General features: G+C 43.1%; 1 protein-coding gene across 3 annotated transcripts in view; it reads left to right on the top strand.

Moving 5' to 3' along the window:
- kank1a (KN motif and ankyrin repeat domains 1a) overlaps nucleotides 1-17,943 on the top strand; it is a 27,799-nt gene extending 9,856 nt beyond the window's left edge. For all 3 annotated transcript variants that reach the window (XM_079580438.1, XM_079580436.1, XM_079580437.1), the window contains 11 exons: nucleotides 5,538-5,677; nucleotides 9,997-12,585; nucleotides 13,367-13,528; nucleotides 14,652-14,757; nucleotides 14,853-15,050; nucleotides 15,143-15,230; nucleotides 15,315-15,534; nucleotides 16,150-16,292; nucleotides 16,712-16,912; nucleotides 16,993-17,091; nucleotides 17,173-17,943. In XM_079580438.1, coding sequence (XP_079436564.1) covers nucleotides 5,632-5,677; nucleotides 9,997-12,585; nucleotides 13,367-13,528; nucleotides 14,652-14,757; nucleotides 14,853-15,050; nucleotides 15,143-15,230; nucleotides 15,315-15,534; nucleotides 16,150-16,292; nucleotides 16,712-16,912; nucleotides 16,993-17,091; nucleotides 17,173-17,235 — 3,915 coding nt within the window. In that variant the 5' untranslated portion in view covers nucleotides 5,538-5,631 and the 3' untranslated portion in view covers nucleotides 17,236-17,943. The remainder of the gene's footprint in view (nucleotides 1-5,537; nucleotides 5,678-9,996; nucleotides 12,586-13,366; nucleotides 13,529-14,651; nucleotides 14,758-14,852; nucleotides 15,051-15,142; nucleotides 15,231-15,314; nucleotides 15,535-16,149; nucleotides 16,293-16,711; nucleotides 16,913-16,992; nucleotides 17,092-17,172) is intronic.

The following is a 17,943-nucleotide window of genomic DNA, read 5'->3' as shown; positions in this document are numbered from 1 at the left end:
TACTGTGACCGTCTCGGAAGAATATGAGCTTGATAGAGAAAGAAATGTTATCTTTTGTCCTCTTTTCTAAGATTAGCTGGCTTTTATGCTGATGACAAATGACAATGAAGCCAGATAAGCAGGGCTAACAACTGATGTCCCATATGGGGATGCGGGCGCTGCCCCTCTGCTGTAGACAATAGTACCAGCTGAGAGCGTCTGACAGGAGTCTCCAGCTGGGCACAGTAGCCACAGATGGATATGAATATTTCTAGACGGGCATTGAAAAGTGAACTAAAGTTGAAAAATTGCATTGACTTTCTGCTAAAATTAAATAGCTTTTTTCTAAAGGCAAAGGCCTTTGAGACCAACAGATAAGGATGTGGGGGTTTATGTACCAGTGGAGGTCTGGCCATTATACCTTTTCATTTGAGCCACTATTGTCTCCTCTATCAAGTGTCAACAAATACATACTTATTCTGCTTAAACAATACGGTTGTATTATTTATATAGAACTTTCATAAGTTCTATATAAATGGATTAATGACAAGAAAAGGAATTGAATTGAAGAATCATCTAAACGTATGAATTGTGTGATCGCTCATGACTTCGGTCTCTGGTGTCTATCAGCCCATCTCTCCTTTGTTAGAGGATAACATTAAATTGCTATTTATCATACTGGGTCAGGCTGCACAGTCGTACTATCTCTGTCATAGCCTTGACTGTGGTGCTCAGACTCTTGCGAATCAGTATGACGCTCTGACAGGGTATTTATCCCTTTTCTGTGGAAGCATAGACAGATTTGAATGGTAGGACTAGTTCATCTCCGGGTCCCGCACCGATGGTAAATAAACTTCTCCTGTATAAGACATCCAGACTGCTGCCTGTTTTTCATCTATCCTCTCCAACACCATTGTTACTACTCGAACAGTCATGCGGTGTCAATATATGGCCACATCATTGTAGTGACAATGTCCCAGAGCAAACTGTATCCCTCCCTCCCTCCCACACACACACACACACACACACACACACCATCCCTTGTGCCCTTTGGCTGTGGTCCAACGCAAGATGACCCATTACTCATTAGGACTCTTAATTGGACCAGTAGATCAAGTGATGGAGGAATGGCATAACACAGATGTCCACATCCAGACATTCCTGAGATACTTGGATGTGTTGAACAAGCACGGTCAGACGTTTAGCTTGCATTGACCATAAACAAGGTGTGAAATGTGACTAAATGTGCAAATGCTCCTCCTCTCCGCTTTCAGCTTGTCCCGTAGGTGGGTGCCGGCCTTCCCCCCCAGGGCCGCCATGCCTTTAATTAGCTTGTAGCTCATTGTGCGGAGCCGTCTTCAGAAGTGCTGTGGTGGAGGGAGCTGCTGGGTCTCATTGGTCTGTCACCAAAAGGTCAACAGAGTGGGCCTGCCCTGGCACAAAGGCAAACACAGTAGCACTTAAGATGGGGAATTTCTCCCACAATGCTGCTTTGAGTGTGCTGACAACAGAGGGGAAGTCTTTAGAAGTGTGGCTAAAGCGACAGACTTCAACTACAGACTTGATGGGTTCAAGTTAGGTTATGTTAAATGGCCATATTTAGTTTGTTTGCTCCTCAGTTTGTATCACGTCCCACAGCAAATGTCTTTCCTTTAATCTTCTGTACTTCGTGTTGAAATTGCACTGATGAAAGTAAGGTCCGTGCTACATTCATACCAAAATAAAAGATCACACACTATTTCATTACGGCAGACATTTTCTGGGGAAAGTCATTGCCGATGCAGTTGGGGTTAAATAATATGTTCTCTTTTTGTTTTGCTGAATCTGCATCCACATCTCTTTTGGCCAGGTTGTGTATTTTGCCCGTGCCATCCCCTAAGAAGAAGAAGAAGAAGAAGAAGATCTTTATTTATATAGCGCCTTTCACAGACATATAGTCACAAAGCGCTTTACATGAGACAATTGCCTAAAGCCTAAGCCTAAAGGACAGCACTCGAGACCTAAACACGATGTGGCTCCGGTCTGTCCTTGGTCATTTCAGACACCAGTGCGAGGAATGTGGAAGTCTATCAGACCAGACGCCATCGTAGTTAGAAGGGACTCGGATAAGATGACAGTTCACTTGAGCATTACATGTGTTGAATACCTTTTGGTTGGCTTGTAGTGACACTGTAAACCTCCAGAGGGTAGTATTGCCAGCACAAGAACATGTAAAGGAAAAGCATGTCTGGAGTCCGCCCTCAACACTGCAGAGTTCAAAGCTCAGACCGCTTTCATCTTTTCTGCTCTGGTGCAAAGGACAAGGGAGGAGGTAGATTTGAAAAGTGTAGGTAGTGGTAAATTAGCTCTAGCTCCAATTGGACTCAAAGTCAACCCTTTTCTAACCCATCTATTTCACCTTTCCCCGTTTCAAATAGTTTATCTGGTCTTGTCTGCTAAGTTTCCCTCTTGATGTCTTAAGGTTATTTTTAGGGTGAATGTGTTGCTGATTTGTGTTTTTATTGTGTATTGCTATAGAAGTAGTTGTCTTCAGCTGTGCGTTTGTGTACCTAGCTATGCAGGGGTCTCCAGGTGCTGCTCTGTGGTCGACCTCTGCTCCTGACAGGTTCTCAGCATTTGAAGGAGGTGTCAAATACAGTGGAACAACTTCCATTCTTGAACAATAAAGAATACAGACAGACATGTTACTTAATTTACTTCCTTTCACGTATTACAGTATATGCTCTTAATAATATGTATGTAAATGAAATTTAAAAAATATATATATAAAAAATGTCTTATGCAAACTTTTATTTTAGTGGTATCTGAAACTCGTGTTCGTCTTTCACTTCTTGGTCCTATATTGGTATACCAACTTGGCTTGTGGAGACAGGGAGTACAAATTATGCACATGTATTGAGCATGTGCTGTACAGATGTGCTTGTGTTGCTCTCTGTGATTATAGAGCAAGTAAGGACTTCCTTGTGTTGAAATAAAGATGCAGGGTTCATGTAAGATTCATGTTAGCCAGGATTTTACCGCAATTAAAGGGTCAAGAGGTTGTTGTTTTTTTAAAGTTGTTTAATGGAATGAAAGTGTTTACCTGCTTTACATGTTTAGCCTCGGTAAGCCTTTGTCAGGAGTGTTTTGATGGTGCTGGGAAGTGTCTTGTTGCTGATTAACTTTGTTTTACTTACTATTGTTCTTCAGACTGTAAGTGTAGTTTATGCCCCATATGTGACTCCTCTTCAAAGACCTGGTGGTCAACAAGGTTTATGTATCATAGTTCTTCCTGTTCTCGATTATTATATCTTATAAAATAGCTTTTTATAGGATATAAAAGCAAGTCAATTGGGTACATGCCCTGTGTTGCTGGGCTTACCTTCTTCCTTTCGCCCTGAAGTCAGCTCAGCCCCCTCTGCACCAGCATCAAAGCACTTCCTAATGAGGCCCATGGGGCTCAGCTAGAAGGAGCTTTTGGTTTACATTTACAGAATAAACAAAATATATATAGTGTAGCTTTTTTGTGTTTTTTCCAAACATTTAGGTAAACAATGTGATTTCTTTTGACATGTTTCATGATGTGTTAGACATCTGCTCAACCACTTGTTTTGATCACATTGCCCATTCTGAAGTTCCAAATTGAAAAATATTGCAGCCTGGGAAGCCTTTTCCCCCATTAAAACCTTTTTATGGAGGAAAACAACCCCACTGAATATTTGGCATACATGTCTCGTCCCTCAGTTAAAGCTTTACGGCAGTGATGCAAATTGCAAATATACACTCAGGCGTCATGTTCTTTTTGTGTGTGTGGCTTCTTATTACTATGGAAAACTAAGTCTTAATTTACCCAATTGGCAAGGATCTCACTTCTCTTTGGTCCTCATGGCGGGGAGCTGACAATGCTGCAATACCGCCCTCTAGTGGCCGGGGAAAAGAAAAAACTTTAAAAAAAGAGAAACCAATGAAGACTTTAGACCTCTCAAAAACAAAGCCTTTTTTGTACTTGGTTTTATCATATTTGGACTGCACTGTACACTTTTTCTGGTGTCTTTAAATGGCGCAGTGTGGCCTTTCTGTGTGGAGTTTGCATGTTCTCCCCGTGTCTGCGTAGGTTTCCTCTGGAGGCTCCGGTTTCCTCTACCACATGCAGGCCAGGATGAGAGTGGGTTTGAGAGTACGAGTGTGGGACGACTGATGGAAATTAGCCCATGGCTTCAATCCGGTGTGGTGTGTTTACATGCTTGAGATGAGTTCCATGTGTGTTCATTAACATGCACTGTCCCGACCAAATAAACATATACGTTGAAAATAAATGTAAAACAAATATTGGTGACACCTTGCAAATGCATCTGGAGGGGTACTGTTGACCTTTTTTGGTTATTTATCCTTGGCGGTTAATGGATGCTGCATAGAGCTGTGGTTTGTTAATATATAAACCGTTACAAATTGGGTTTCCATTGCGCTCCATTGTCTGCTTCATTAGCCACTGTCAGTGCAGTGAAGGAGCAAGTGGAGGCTGTCAGCTGCATTGGGGGACAGTTTTGTTACCTGGAGGCCCAGTGTAGGGTCTGCCCCCTCTTCAGCCTGAAGCCCTGATGCCTGTTATAGTGCACAGATCGGCTAGCTGTCATCTGAGGAAGTTGTCTAATCTTAGACGTGAAAAGTATCCCTCTCTTCAAAGGCCGCTGGGTAAGGGCTTGTTGTCGACAGCTTCGAGTCTCATTCTGGTTTGCTACCTGCACAGAGGACATAGTTAGAATGAAAATTACAGGTAAGAAGCTCTGTAATTGTTGACAGGTTTGTCTTGTTGGGCAGGTTTGAGGTACTGTCAGTCCAAGGTGGTTGCTGGCTGCTGTTGGCTATGTGAGTGAGCAGCACACGTGACTCTAAATATAACTTGGAAATATGGTGAAAAATAACATTTCAGTGTGTTCTTAAGTAGCAGACCGCCCCGTGTTCATTATGACCGATTGTGTCCATTTGTTGCTTCTTTAGGTGTTTGTACTTGTGATACTCCATGGAGCAGGAAACTTGGGAGATGCTTGGTCAGTCTAAATGAGTCTTTTGCATGAAGGCACTTGTGCTACTTTAGTGCTAATGAAGTGTTGTGCATTCTAATGTGTGTGTGGATGAAGGGACTGGAACTGATGTGCGTAGATTGTGTTTGAACCCCTGTATTGTCCGCACAATGAGGATTTAGGATATTTTTTTCGATTTGTTGTTCTCTTCTTTCTTAAAATTGCTGGCATGATGGTGGATTGCAGATTTTTTTTTCGTGATAAAGTGCTAGTTCTAGCTTTGGGGGGCTATAAAGTATCCACTGATTATGACCAGGCTCCTTAACACTGAATGAATGCCAGATGCAAGCACACCTGTGAAACAACTGTCTGTCATCCAGTCTTTCATCCTAAGATTATATTGTTTGAATAGTTTATTTTTCCACCTCATTTGCTCCAATCTCACTTCCATCTAATCTTACTAAAACTATTGCAATGTGCTGCCTGGTTGATGGTACTCTTGTTTTGAAGCATTAACCAATTTGACTAACTTCATGTGTGTTCTGTTTTGTGTTCCAGTTTGCGGGCTGCATGATTGTCTGGACTTGCATGGCAGTTGCATGTCCCTGCCCGGTTGGTCTTTGTGTGGGACTGAGAGCTCAGAGCTGCAGCCATGGCTCAGACCATGCACTTCAACAACAACAACAACAATGGCCCAGGTAACCACCCATTTTACTAAATTCATTTGCATGTGGTGAGAGTTTAGCATTTATAATCCACAACTTCACTTTTTAAAATGGTCTAAATGTGTTGCTAGCATTTATGGGGGAGACAAATCATTCCCATAACTCCTCAACTTTCCAGTAATTCTTTTTTTTTATTGGTAAAAAATGAAAAAGAAAAAATTATAATAAACTCCTTAAAGGAATAGGCCACCGTTTTTACATACTAAGATATGTTCTTACCTCACTTTAGACGTGTTAATATATCCCCGTCTGGTCTTTGTCCGTGCGCTCTGCCAGGCAAACGGAGCACATACGCAGCCTCTCCCACATGTCATATAGCTCCAAAAAAGCTCACGATAGAAGCTACCAAGCTCTTCCACGTGTTCCCTATTTAAATAAAGTTACGTGAAGTGTTTTCATGCGAAGTATATTTACACAGAAATGTAAACATGTCGATTTTATAAGCAAATAAAAAGGGGGACTATATTGTGAGGCGTAATGATACGAGGAGCACAGCGTCCGCGTAGTAACTCCTAAAGACTTCCCCCGCTCACTTCCGTCAATAACCTTTAGGAGTTACTGCGCGGACGTTTTACTCCTCGTATCATTACGCCTCACAATATAGTCCCCCTTTTTATTTGCTTATAAAATCGACATGTTACATTTCTGTGTAAATATACTTCGCATGAAAACACTTCACGTAACTTTATTTAAATAGGGAACACGTGGAAGAGCTTGGTAGCTTCTATCATGAGCTTTTTCGGAGCTATGTGACATGTGGGAGAGGCTGCGTATGTGCTCCGTTTGCGTGACAGAGCGCACGGACAAAGACCAGACGGGGATATATTAACTCGACTAAAGTGAGGTAAGAACATATTTTAGTATGTAAAAACGGTGGCCTATTCCTTTAAGCATGCTTTACTATGAGCAGGCTAGTCTCTCTTCAGGCCTGAAATGTAACTTTGCTGAGCCCTGGACGTTACCAGCTCTTCTCCATGGAGATGTTGCTCCTTTGCTGTATCCAGACTAGAGGTTCTCTTTCAAATGCTTTTGTCAGTGACTCGTCGAACTTTAGAGCACCTTCGGTTATTGTTTAGGTTTCAAGATTAATTGTGAAACATACACTGTGGAATGTCTCACAGCGTGGCTTTAGGAAATGAAAGTGGGCTAAACTTCACTGTGTGCAAACTATTTTTAAGAGGTCACTCTCAAACACGGGAATATGAACCCAGATCTCGCCAACAAATTACTGGATGCAGGTTTTCAGTAGTGCCTAGTGTATTACAAGTTCTTAGTGAAATGTTGCATTGGATGGCTTCCCCTCTCCCATTTCCTACTCTTCACAGAATTCGTTTCGAAGTGTGAAATCCACACATCCAGTCTGCATACAGCTTACATTCCTGACAACACTGAGGATTCTGACTTTCAAATCTTCCCAGAGAAATGCAATACACTTGATAGATGAATACCTATCAAATTATTCAAAATGGTGTTGAGTCATGTTATAGGCGGCGGAGCTGCAGGGACAATGTACAGAGCTTAATGTCTCCGTACATTGTCCCTTTAGTAAAGATTGTAGTCTAAAGTATAAATATAAGTTAGCACTTGTGCTTCACAGCTAGAAGGCTGGACGGGGTCTTTCTGTGTAGAGTTTGCATGTTCTGTCAGCATATGTTTCCTGCAGGTGCCTCCCACTAAAACATGTACAATAGGTGAAACCTCCAGGTGATACTGACCATTAGCCTGGCTCCAGTCCATATCTGGAGATTGGTCCCCGGCGCTGCACTGCGGTCGCCCACTGCTCCTTACAGGTTGCCCCAGCCGCACCGAAGGATGGTCAAATGCAGGGGATACATTTCCCTACTGGGACAATAAAGTACACCTGATCTTGTGCTCAGATATACTCTGCCCCTAACAGCACACCAAATATAGCATCAGTCTGGACTGTTTTTGTGGCAGCACGGTCATCTGTGCCAAGTATGATGAAAGTATCCACTAGTCAATCTAATAAGTAATCTTTTTATTTATATTGTGTCGTGAGTACCTGAATAGATCTGATTCTGAAGTAGTGCCAGGCACTGCATGGTAACGCTTGTGCATGATGAGGGCACTGTTTGGAGAAGTAAATGGGAGAACTGTTAGGCATTAAGTGGCTTTGCTCGTCTTTGTACAAAAGCATTGTATAATGGTGTATTGTTTGTGTTTATAGACTCTGAAATGAGATCTGCATAATGCTTTCTTTGTTGTAAGCAAGTAGCAGTTGAGATTGAGTTATTTTGTATTTTATTTGATAACACATAGCTCTGGTGATTTAATGACTCAAAGCATAAGAACTTTGAGCAGATTATAATGTGAAAAAGTTACTTCCATTTGTACATTATCATTGTACTACACAGTGAAAATGTAGAATTTGGCACCAGTGTGTAACATAACTCGCATACAAAGTCTGTGCCAAAGGTTTGTCATTTGGGCAGTTTCTATTGCACTGTTTTTAATTTTTTCATCACATTTTTAGATCGGTTTCCTGGCTTTTCTCTGAGCGGATGATGCTTTGTGGTTGTTGTGTTGAACAGCTGCAGTTTGATTAAACATTATAGTGTAGAGAGTGCACGGCTGCAGCAGCCAGGAAATACCAGGCTGTGAGAAAGGGACCAGTGTGTGATTCTGCCAAGAAAGACTGTCAAAGGGCGCTTTTCTCTGCTGTGACCTAGTGTAATGCATTATTGTAACTGTGTAAAGGCTTCACATTGGGGTCTTATAAACTTGCCAATTAGTTATTCCATAAAAGACATGAAATACTATATAAAGAGGCCAAGTGATTAAAAAAAGTGTGTTTTTTATACTTTGACTGGTCTGGGCAAGGGCCGTGCTATTTTTACACAATTAATTGGGCAGTTGCATAACGGGAGAAATATTCTCTCTCTACTCTTGGTTCTTTCTTCCCAACATGATTAGATATTTGATTGTTATATTACATGGTCCAATTCCCAAAGGGGTATGTTGTCAACAATGGTGTGGTCATCATGCTGTAATCCTGTAGAGAAATGCTTCTGAATCCTGGTCTCGGTGTGTGGCCGTGTCAGTTGCCACAGTTTGGTGAGGTCAACGCTCAGCTGTCACTCTTGAGCTGTAGCTCCATATTAACAGTTCTGCGTGTTGACTATTTCTTAAACAATTTGACTCTACAGCATCAGCATTATCACTTCTAGCAAATATATAATTTAGAAAAGTATGTTTATAGTTTCTTTGATTTGATTCATCTTGTATGAATTTTTATTTTTTTTCTCACACTATACTCACCTTTTGAATAGTTTGTCATTTGTCTTAAGAACAGGCAGTTTTTTGTGCTGGCCTGACCGCCCCTTCAGTAAAAACAGAACTCTCATTTGGAGAGGGACGCACCCAATCTCAGACAGTCAGCTGATTGGTGAGGCAGCTGTCCAATAGTGCACCAGAGCACTGCTGTGCTTACTTTACACGAATAGTGGAATTTTTCCCCCGTGTGGAGAAAGTGAGTTGAGATTGCGCAGAGCAGGGAGAACCAACAGCTCTGTGCTCTACAGTTTGTCTGTTGTTGAAAGGCAGAGGTGGAGAAGTGAAGGCACAGTCAAAATGGAGCGTGTGGACTGAGGTGAGTGGAGCAGGCTTTGCTGTTGTTCAGAACTGCAGGAAGAGCGCCCTGTTTATTTCAGGCCTGTGTTTGTTTTAGTCTGCTGAAGTTCCAGGCATACCAAGAACAAGCTGCTGTATTTAGCCAACACTGCGTGAAAGCACTGCTGTGCCTCGGCGTCTGCTTGTTTGGAGTTTAGACTTTGCCTTTAACAGTGATTGTTTAGTTAAATTTTCATTGACATACAGTTGCTTCCTACGACTGACCTTTGCACTTATCTTGAACAAATTAGACAAACAGCAGTTCTTCAGCACGTTACACTACTGCTTGGTGTTGAAATGTGGGTGATTTGCTTGAACTTGTGACCATTGTTGTATTTTAAATGAAGAAAAAGATTGTACTCTATCCTAAGATTTGTGTTTGATTATTGTTTTGTTTTGTTTTGTTCTGTTTTATTTTGTCCTGGCATTTAGGCAGTTATGCATTTGACTTGGTAACTCAAGCATGTAGTTTTCTTATTTTGCTTATCTTTTAATTGCTATATTAATAACCAGATGTTCTTTCCATGTCCAAATACAATGACCGTATGCACTTGTAGTGCGCTTCTGATTAGGGGCAGTGTGGAATTATGTCATACAGCAAGTATGTGCACAGGAAATACAGTTTTCAAAGCATTTATGAAATTTGCTTTCATCTTTTACAGAGAGAGGACAAAGATGCCCGAGCACAGAGGAGGAGAAGGACCCGGTGGCCCCATATTATGTTGAAACCCCGTACGGTTATCAGCTAGACCTGGATTTCCTCAAGTATGTCGAGGACATTGAGCGGGGCAACACTATTAAGAAGCTGAGTATTCAGAGAAAGCCCCGAACAGCCAGACCACTGGCTCTGCCACGGGGCAGTTCTCAGGCTGAATGGACATCCACAGACTCTCTCTCCTCCTCCAACAGCGATGACAAACAATCTCCAGTGTCTTTCAGCTCCAGGCCGCTCTGCGCCGCTCCGCTCACCCCCACACTGAGCTCCTCCAGTGAGCAGCAGGTTTACTGCAGCACAGAGCACCGGCCACTGCTACCCCCGCAGTCTCCCCGCTTCACCCCTCGCCACAACCCTCAGGTGGAGAAGACCCTGATGGAGACCAGGAGGCGCCTGGAGCAGGAGAGACTGCTGATGCAGCCTCACAGCGAGGCCCCCGCCCCCCGCCGACGTCTTGCCAGCTTTGGCGGGTTGGGCTCCAACAGCTCACTGTCTTCATATTCAGGCTCAATAGGCACCAGTCAGATCTCTCCCTCTGTCCATCAGTCACTAAACATAAATGGTCACCTGACCAATGGGGAGTACCCTTACTACCCAACTTCTCTTGGAGGCTCCATTCGCCACAGCCCCTTGAGTTCTGGCATGACCACCCCTGTGACCAATGTCAGCCCTCTTCAGCTGCACCAAATCAGAGAGCAGATGGTGATCGCTCTGAAGAAGCTCAAGGAGCTGGAAGAACAGGTAAAAACCATTCCAATACTGCAAGTGAAAATTGCAGTTCTCCAAGAGGAAAAGAGACAAATGGCTGCTCAGTCCAAGAACCCAGGTCCTGGTGGCTTTCGGAAGCGTTCCTACAGTGTTGGCAGTGCTGACCAAATGGAAAATCCCAGTTTGATTCAGAAGGAAATGGAACTGCACATTAAAGAGCCGGAAGCTCAAGAACAACGTACTGAAAGGGTGGCGGAGTTCAGACGTTTGGCTGCTGAAGTCCAAGCTTTGGAATGGACAACACGAGACAACACAGAAACTTCTCAGACTGACATCTGTGCACAAAAACAAGCCCATCAAAAGTCTATAGGAACTGTTACTGATGAAAATATGTGCAATTTCACTGACCAAAAGAAGACCCCAAAGTGTAGTTTACGGGATGTAGGTGTAACAACAGATGAGAAGAAAATGTGCAGTGCAGCTGTTGGTGTGACAGAGACTATGTTGGGCATGACTAGTGAAGCTGAGAAAGAAATTGAGCTACAGCAGCAGACCATTGACGCTCTTAAAGAAAAGATCTATCGCTTGGAGGTTCAGCTCAAAGAAACTACTCATGAAATGGAGATGGGCAAACTTAAGCTAGAGCTTCAAGTTGCCGGAGGTTCAAGCAAGAAAAAGTGTGACAAAGGTCTGATGGTGAAGCCGGAGATGTACAATGCATGTGTGGAGGCTAAAGTCCAAGTGCGTAGTCAGGGAGTGGGAGATTATTTGAACTGCAGCCCTGTCAAAAGTGCAGGCATCACTGTTGGGGTGAGCGTGCAGCCAAGTGTGCACACTGTGGCTGTGGGTCCAGAGGTGCCCATGGACCGCTGGGAGGTGCATGAGCGAGTGCAGGTCAGGGACCAGTGTGTGGGAAGAGTATTGGAGATGTGTCACAAGGAGGTCAGCATGGATAGAGATGTTGCGGAGATTGGAGTAAATACAGAGGAATCTATGGACACTGTGACATTTAACAGAACTGTGACCAAAGAGTGGAGGACAGTGGGCTGCGGGGACTGTTCTGTAGATGTTATTGTATGTCCCGTGAAGACTCTTGTCTCACAAGGAACCAACATGGATCTGATTACAAAGGTGGACTCCGGAGTCATGGCTGCACCAGAGTCGGCCACCCAGCAAACCAACACTGACAGTCAACTTAAAAATACATCTACTAATACAGATGCTGCGGTTTTTATAGACTCCTGCACTGACATGCAACTGATGACTGAGGACAAACACACAAACACTGCTGTAACTGAGACCCGGACTGTAGCAGCAGGAGAAGGACTGGTCAAAGACCTTCACTCACCCAGTAAAATTCGCTCTGTTGCAGTTGGAACCGTCACAGATGTGCAGTCATTCCTTGGCAAATCAAGCTCCTCAAAAACCAAAGAATGTGGGGTGGGACCAGTTAGCATTTATGAAAACCATTTAGTTGGCTTAAAAACTAGAAACATAGCATGTGGCCCTTCTCAGCCAGCAGACCTTGAACCTGTTACAAGCACTAGTAAAGAGCCGATTGAATGTGATAGTGTGCCGGGCCATGCCCAATCTCAGGAGGCTGGCGGGCTGGACCACTACATCGAAAGGGTGCAAAAGCTGCTACAGGAACAGCAGATGCTCTTGGCTGAGAACTACAGTGAGCTCGCGGAGGCTTTTGGTCAACCCCAGAGTCAGTTTGGCTCCATCAACAGCCAGCTGGTCAGCACACTCTCGTCCATAAACTCAGTTATGAAGTATGGAAGTGCCGAGGACATTCTCAAGCTGCAGACTGACTGCGCCCTGTCAGGTAAGGAGTCCATGCTGACTTACTGTAAACTGCAACTTCGATCAGCCAACTGGCACAATGTAGTTAGTAATACTGACAAATACATGTATAGAATTTATTGTTGCCAGATAGTTTTAGAGACTACTATCAACAGAAAACTGAAAAATAGAGACCAAAGGGTGCACAAGTCCTCAAATGTGGTGGTACCTTCAAAGCCTTTTTGGACCAGGCTTAGTTACTGTATGCTTGTGAGCCTGTGGATAATAATAAGCAGGCCAGTGGGTCTGTTCACACAGACGCCAAGATAATCTTGATTTGATCAGACGGGTCAAAGTTATCTTTGTCCCTAAAAAATGCAGTGGGGGCTTTGGACTCAAACCAACAGTGAGGTAATTTCTTTTGAGAGCCAGTAACGCTACTCCAATCAGCCACTTGTTTTTATAGCTACGTGTCCCTTGCACTCCTCTCACAATAGATGCTGATTCATGGCAGCTTCAAAGTTTCATAACTCACATTCTTGTTTCAGGCTGCAGCACAGATGAACTTAGTGGAATCTCCAGTGGTTACACTTTTTGAATCTGTGTCAAATTTGTTGTCGTAGTGAAAGACCTTAATAAGCTTTGAGTATCATTTATCGTACAGCTACAGTATATAGCTCTTGCTGACTTTCAAACCACGTCGGCACTTATTTATAAAAGTGTATACTGTTTTTAAGTAACCTATGTTAAGAGGCACTGGCAAAGACTTGTTGAATGGCACACATTTTTCTTTGCTATTAACAGATTTGGTTGTTTTTTTTTAGTCGGCACTGAACAGCAGAGACTGAAGTCCCGCTCTGAGGCAGCAGATCAGGCTAACACAGGCCAGACTGCAGTCGGTGACCAGGCAAACTTACAGGCACAGCATGCCGTCAGTGCAGAGCAGAAGAGTCGTATGGATCTTCAGATGTCAACAGCACTACTCGGTAACATAGCACCCTTATGAAACTTTGTAATGTGCATGCTTAAGCTAGGACTATAGGCACATACTTAGTGGAATCACATTTCTGTGTCTAGTTACACACATGCATTTATATGTCAAATAACAAACATGATCTACTCCTCACACTAGCCACACCCACCTGTCAAAACAGGTTGAGTGCGGAGTGACTTGTCCTCGAGTGTTCAGTGTTTCCTTGGAGTCGTAAAGAGGCCTCTGTTGGGGCAAGTCTTGGCTCAAGAGCCACATGCTTTGGCCCGGGGCTGTGGTTTGTGGAGCCTTTACTTAAAATGACTGGGATTGTTGAGGTTTGAGAAACATCCACTGCTTCACTGCTTCTCTGTCATGTCATCGTTTACTATTGGCTAAAGCAACTGCTTTATGTATTAGACTTCAATGCAGAAAAACAAAAGCGCACAACACTTCACATTACAATCACATTATGATAATGGCTTACGGCCACTCAAGGCACTGCATCATAGTTATTATTATTCCTTCACTCTTCACACTGCATATTGAGAGGTGGTTGATCTGATGCAAGTGAGGCTGCTATCCTGCGCCATTGACCCCTCCGACCACCATTTCTCAGACACGACACTCACACGTAGACATTAGCCCGCTATCTGCCATCTTAGGGTTGGTTATTTTCTTCAATTATGCATATCCAAATTCCAAAGCCTATTGACTGGAGAGCTTACATCCTATGTGTCAGTGTGATGACTCATTTGGAAGCCAAGACATTCTAGTTTCTAAAAATATTTGTAAGATCTGTGTGAGCAAAACACAAGTTACATCACATTTGCAGTCCCTAACCCTTGATAACCTTAACCGCTGACCCTAAACCTAACCCTCTCCGCCCTGATCAGGGGATACGGCAAGTAGCAGGTTAAGCCGCAAGTGTCTTGCCCAGAGACACAATAATATGAATTGGCCTGAGCAGGAGTGGAACCACCAGGGGCCATTTTGCCCAAAACAATCAAGCAATATGTTTGTGTAGTTTGAACTCAAATATATCTGTTTTTGATGACAATGATTCTCTCACAATGTGTCAATCAACATGGATATGACCAATTACTTTCTGATAATGATCTACACATTCGTTCCTACAGGACTGCACTGTAATCAGAGTACTCTTAAATCCATCATGAAGAAGGGCGGCCAGCCGGACTCCAACGGCACAAAGAAGAACTTGCAGTTTGTTGGAGTCAATGGAGGGTAAGGTGTTATCTGTAACCTGTCTCACACGTCTTACTGCTACAATTAAAACAAACTAAAGTAATGCTTTGATTTGATTTCCTCTTGTGGCACAGCTATGAGACCACATCAAGTGACGAGTCCAGCTCGGAAGACAGCAGCTCATCTGATGAAGAGGAGGAGGACAAAGAGTTTGGAGACTCAGAAGGCTTTAAGAATGTAGAGGGAACAGACGTCATGGCGGCGTTTGAGGCAGAAGGAGCTGAGGATGTGGACAAGAAAGAAGCTGATGCAAGTTCAGAAAACAGAGAGAGGTACATAACTAGTTAGAACTAAGAAAAATGCTTGTGCTTATTGCATAGTTCTGTAACAAGCGTTATAATGGTTCTGTGTATTTCTACAATAGGTATGAGCTAAGTGAGAAGATGCTGGCTGCGTGCGGTGTCCTGAAGTCCCACCTTAATGACCCCAAGGCTGTAAGCACTAAAGACTTGGTAAGGACACATAAGAAGCAAAATTATTTAATTATGACAAACACTGTAAACTATAAGTATCTTGCTTATCCTGTGTGTGTTTAGAGAGTCTGTCTGAACACAATTCAGCATGAGTGGTTCCGGGTCTCCAGTCAAAAGACGGCCACGGCGGTCATGGTAGAGGATTACCTGAGTGGCTTCGGGGCCGTGTCACCCGCAGTACTCCGTCACATCGTCAACATGGCTGACGGCAATGGAAACACTGCTCTGCACTACAGTGTGTCTCACTCCAACTTCCAGGTGGTGAAGAAACTTCTTGACGCAGGTTAGCATGCATTTTTGTCATTACCTTGTACCAAGATAGCATTACATATTTAAAGCAGTACTTCTAATTAATTCAATATCTGTAATGCATATTAACTTGTCGGGTCTTCTGTTGTTTAGCTTTCACTGATAGTCTTACATACTTTTAAAAACTAATGTGGGTAAAAATTCTTGACATTAAAATTCTTAACAGTTTCTGGTTTGAAGAGAACTCTATAGACTGTGATGAAGTGAGGGACGCTCACTGCTTTAAAGCCCTTTGTGCCCTCTCAGTCTGTCTTTTGTGCACTTGTCCCATGTGACAGCATATCCTCCCCCTTTTCCCATTCTAGCTTTTGTATTTCAACATACTCTCCGATCCTCAGACCCCCACTGCTCCTCTCCCTGGCAGGACCGCATCCCCTTTTATTGAGCTTCAGGGGTTTGTCCTCAAGTCGTCTTTTAAGTTATAGTCCAGACAATGCAGTCCCACCCCATATTTCGGTATTTGTTAGGTCATAGATGTGGCTGAAAAAAAGACCGTATCAATGTCAAACAGTTTTTTTGTTTCTGAGTGACTGGTGGGGAAGACGACAATTCAGTCACTGTCAAAACCACATCATGTTTTGTGTTTCAGATGTCTGTAATGTGAACCAGCAGAACAAGGCGGGATATACTCCCATCATGCTCGCTGCTCTGGCTGCCGTAGAAACACCCAAAGACATGCACATTGTGGAGGAGCTCTTCGGCAAGGGTGATGTCAATGCTCGTGCCAGCCAGGTCAGTGAGGTCAAAGTTTCGAAGGCACCAATGGGTCCTACAAGAAGTTCAAGTTACATTTCAGTGTTGTGTAGGAAGGAAGGAACAGGAACAGAGACAACCGTACATTGATGACACTTAAGAACAAGTGAAAACAATAAATCCATTAATTACACACCTTCCCTTTGAGCTTTTATTACCCTGCTCAAGAGAACTCCCATGAGTCATAGAGGCAAACAAAAATACTCAACATTATCTATAGAAAAATGTGAGTACATCACCTAGTCTGTTCCACAAATCTTGGTACTCTGGTGACCTCTTGTGGCCCAAAGTATAATTGTTAAAAATGTGTTGAGTCATGTAAATTGTGTAGTGAGTTCAACTAGTAACTGAATTGTAAACAAGTTTATCAACCTCACTGTGGTCTTTGTGTTGTCCAGGCGGGTCAGACGGCTCTGATGCTGGCTGTCAGTCATGGCAGGATGGACATGGTTCGTGCGCTGCTGGCCCACAGCGCTGAGGTCAACATCCAGGACGACGAGGGCTCCACTGCCCTCATGTGTGCCAGTGAGCACGGCCATGTGGAGATTGTCAAATTGCTGCTGGCTCAGCCAGGCTGCGATGCCACGCTGAGTGACAGCGTGAGTATTTCACATAATTTTCTTCAGTCAAATCTGATGCAGTGTTACAAATATTGCGTAACTTACAACTTTGATTTCAGGATGAAAGCAATGCTCTGTCTATCGCTCTGGAAGCTGGACATAAGGACATTGCAGTACTGCTTTATGCACATGTGAACTTTTCCAAAGCCCAATCACCAGTATGTACCCATCATTGCTACAGTATGTACTGTATGTATCAGCAATTAAAGACATCTTTTATCTGTATCTTTTGTCTGCAGGGAACCCCTCGTCTCAATAGGAAGACATCCCCCAGTCCCACTCGACGGGGCATGTTTGATTAGAGGACCGGCCCCTGCCTCAAACTCTGTGCTGCTATTGCTTCAGGCCAGTGATGCCTTACAGCTGGATGTGGGACGCTACTTCAGTGTGTGCTGCCTCTGATGAGCCCTAAGTGCCCTTGAATATGAATGTAACCAGCTGGTGCCTCATGCCTGACCAGGATCTAAAACATCACACTTTTTTTTTGTTTAACCAAATGCCATTTGCTCTTTTTTTGGCAAACTGTTTTTATTTTTAGCAATTTGATTTTTTTCCCTGCTGAGGATTGTATACCTACTAATATATTACTACAGAGCAGTCAGTGTATCTTGTATATATTGTTAACCTCAACGTAACCGCCTCAGATAAGATCGCTCTTTATTTATGTGAATGAACACATTGGAGTAAATGTTTATTTGACAAATGAATCTGTACTTTTATACAAATCCTTTTATTCTTACTAATCTATTTAAAAGAAGAATCACAGTATTTTAAATATTTCTATACAATCAATGAAGTTGTACATTTATCAGGAGTATAGTTTTGGAGGCAAATCTGTGTTTTCATTGTACATACAACAGTTCCTTTATTGTCTTGTTGCGTTCCATATTTGTCTAAATGTGTAATACAAGTCCAGTATTCGTAACAGTACTATTCAGCTATACATGAGAACCGAAGTGCCTGACACTTTGCCATATAACAATAATAAACGTTTCAATGGAGACTAAATA

This window comes from Gobius niger, assembly GCF_951799975.1.
Source record: "Gobius niger genome assembly, chromosome: 1".
Lineage (NCBI taxonomy): Eukaryota > Metazoa > Chordata > Actinopteri > Gobiiformes > Gobiidae > Gobius > Gobius niger.
The sequence above is the reverse complement of the archived record's forward strand: the minus strand, read 5'-3'. Positions and strand labels throughout refer to the sequence as shown.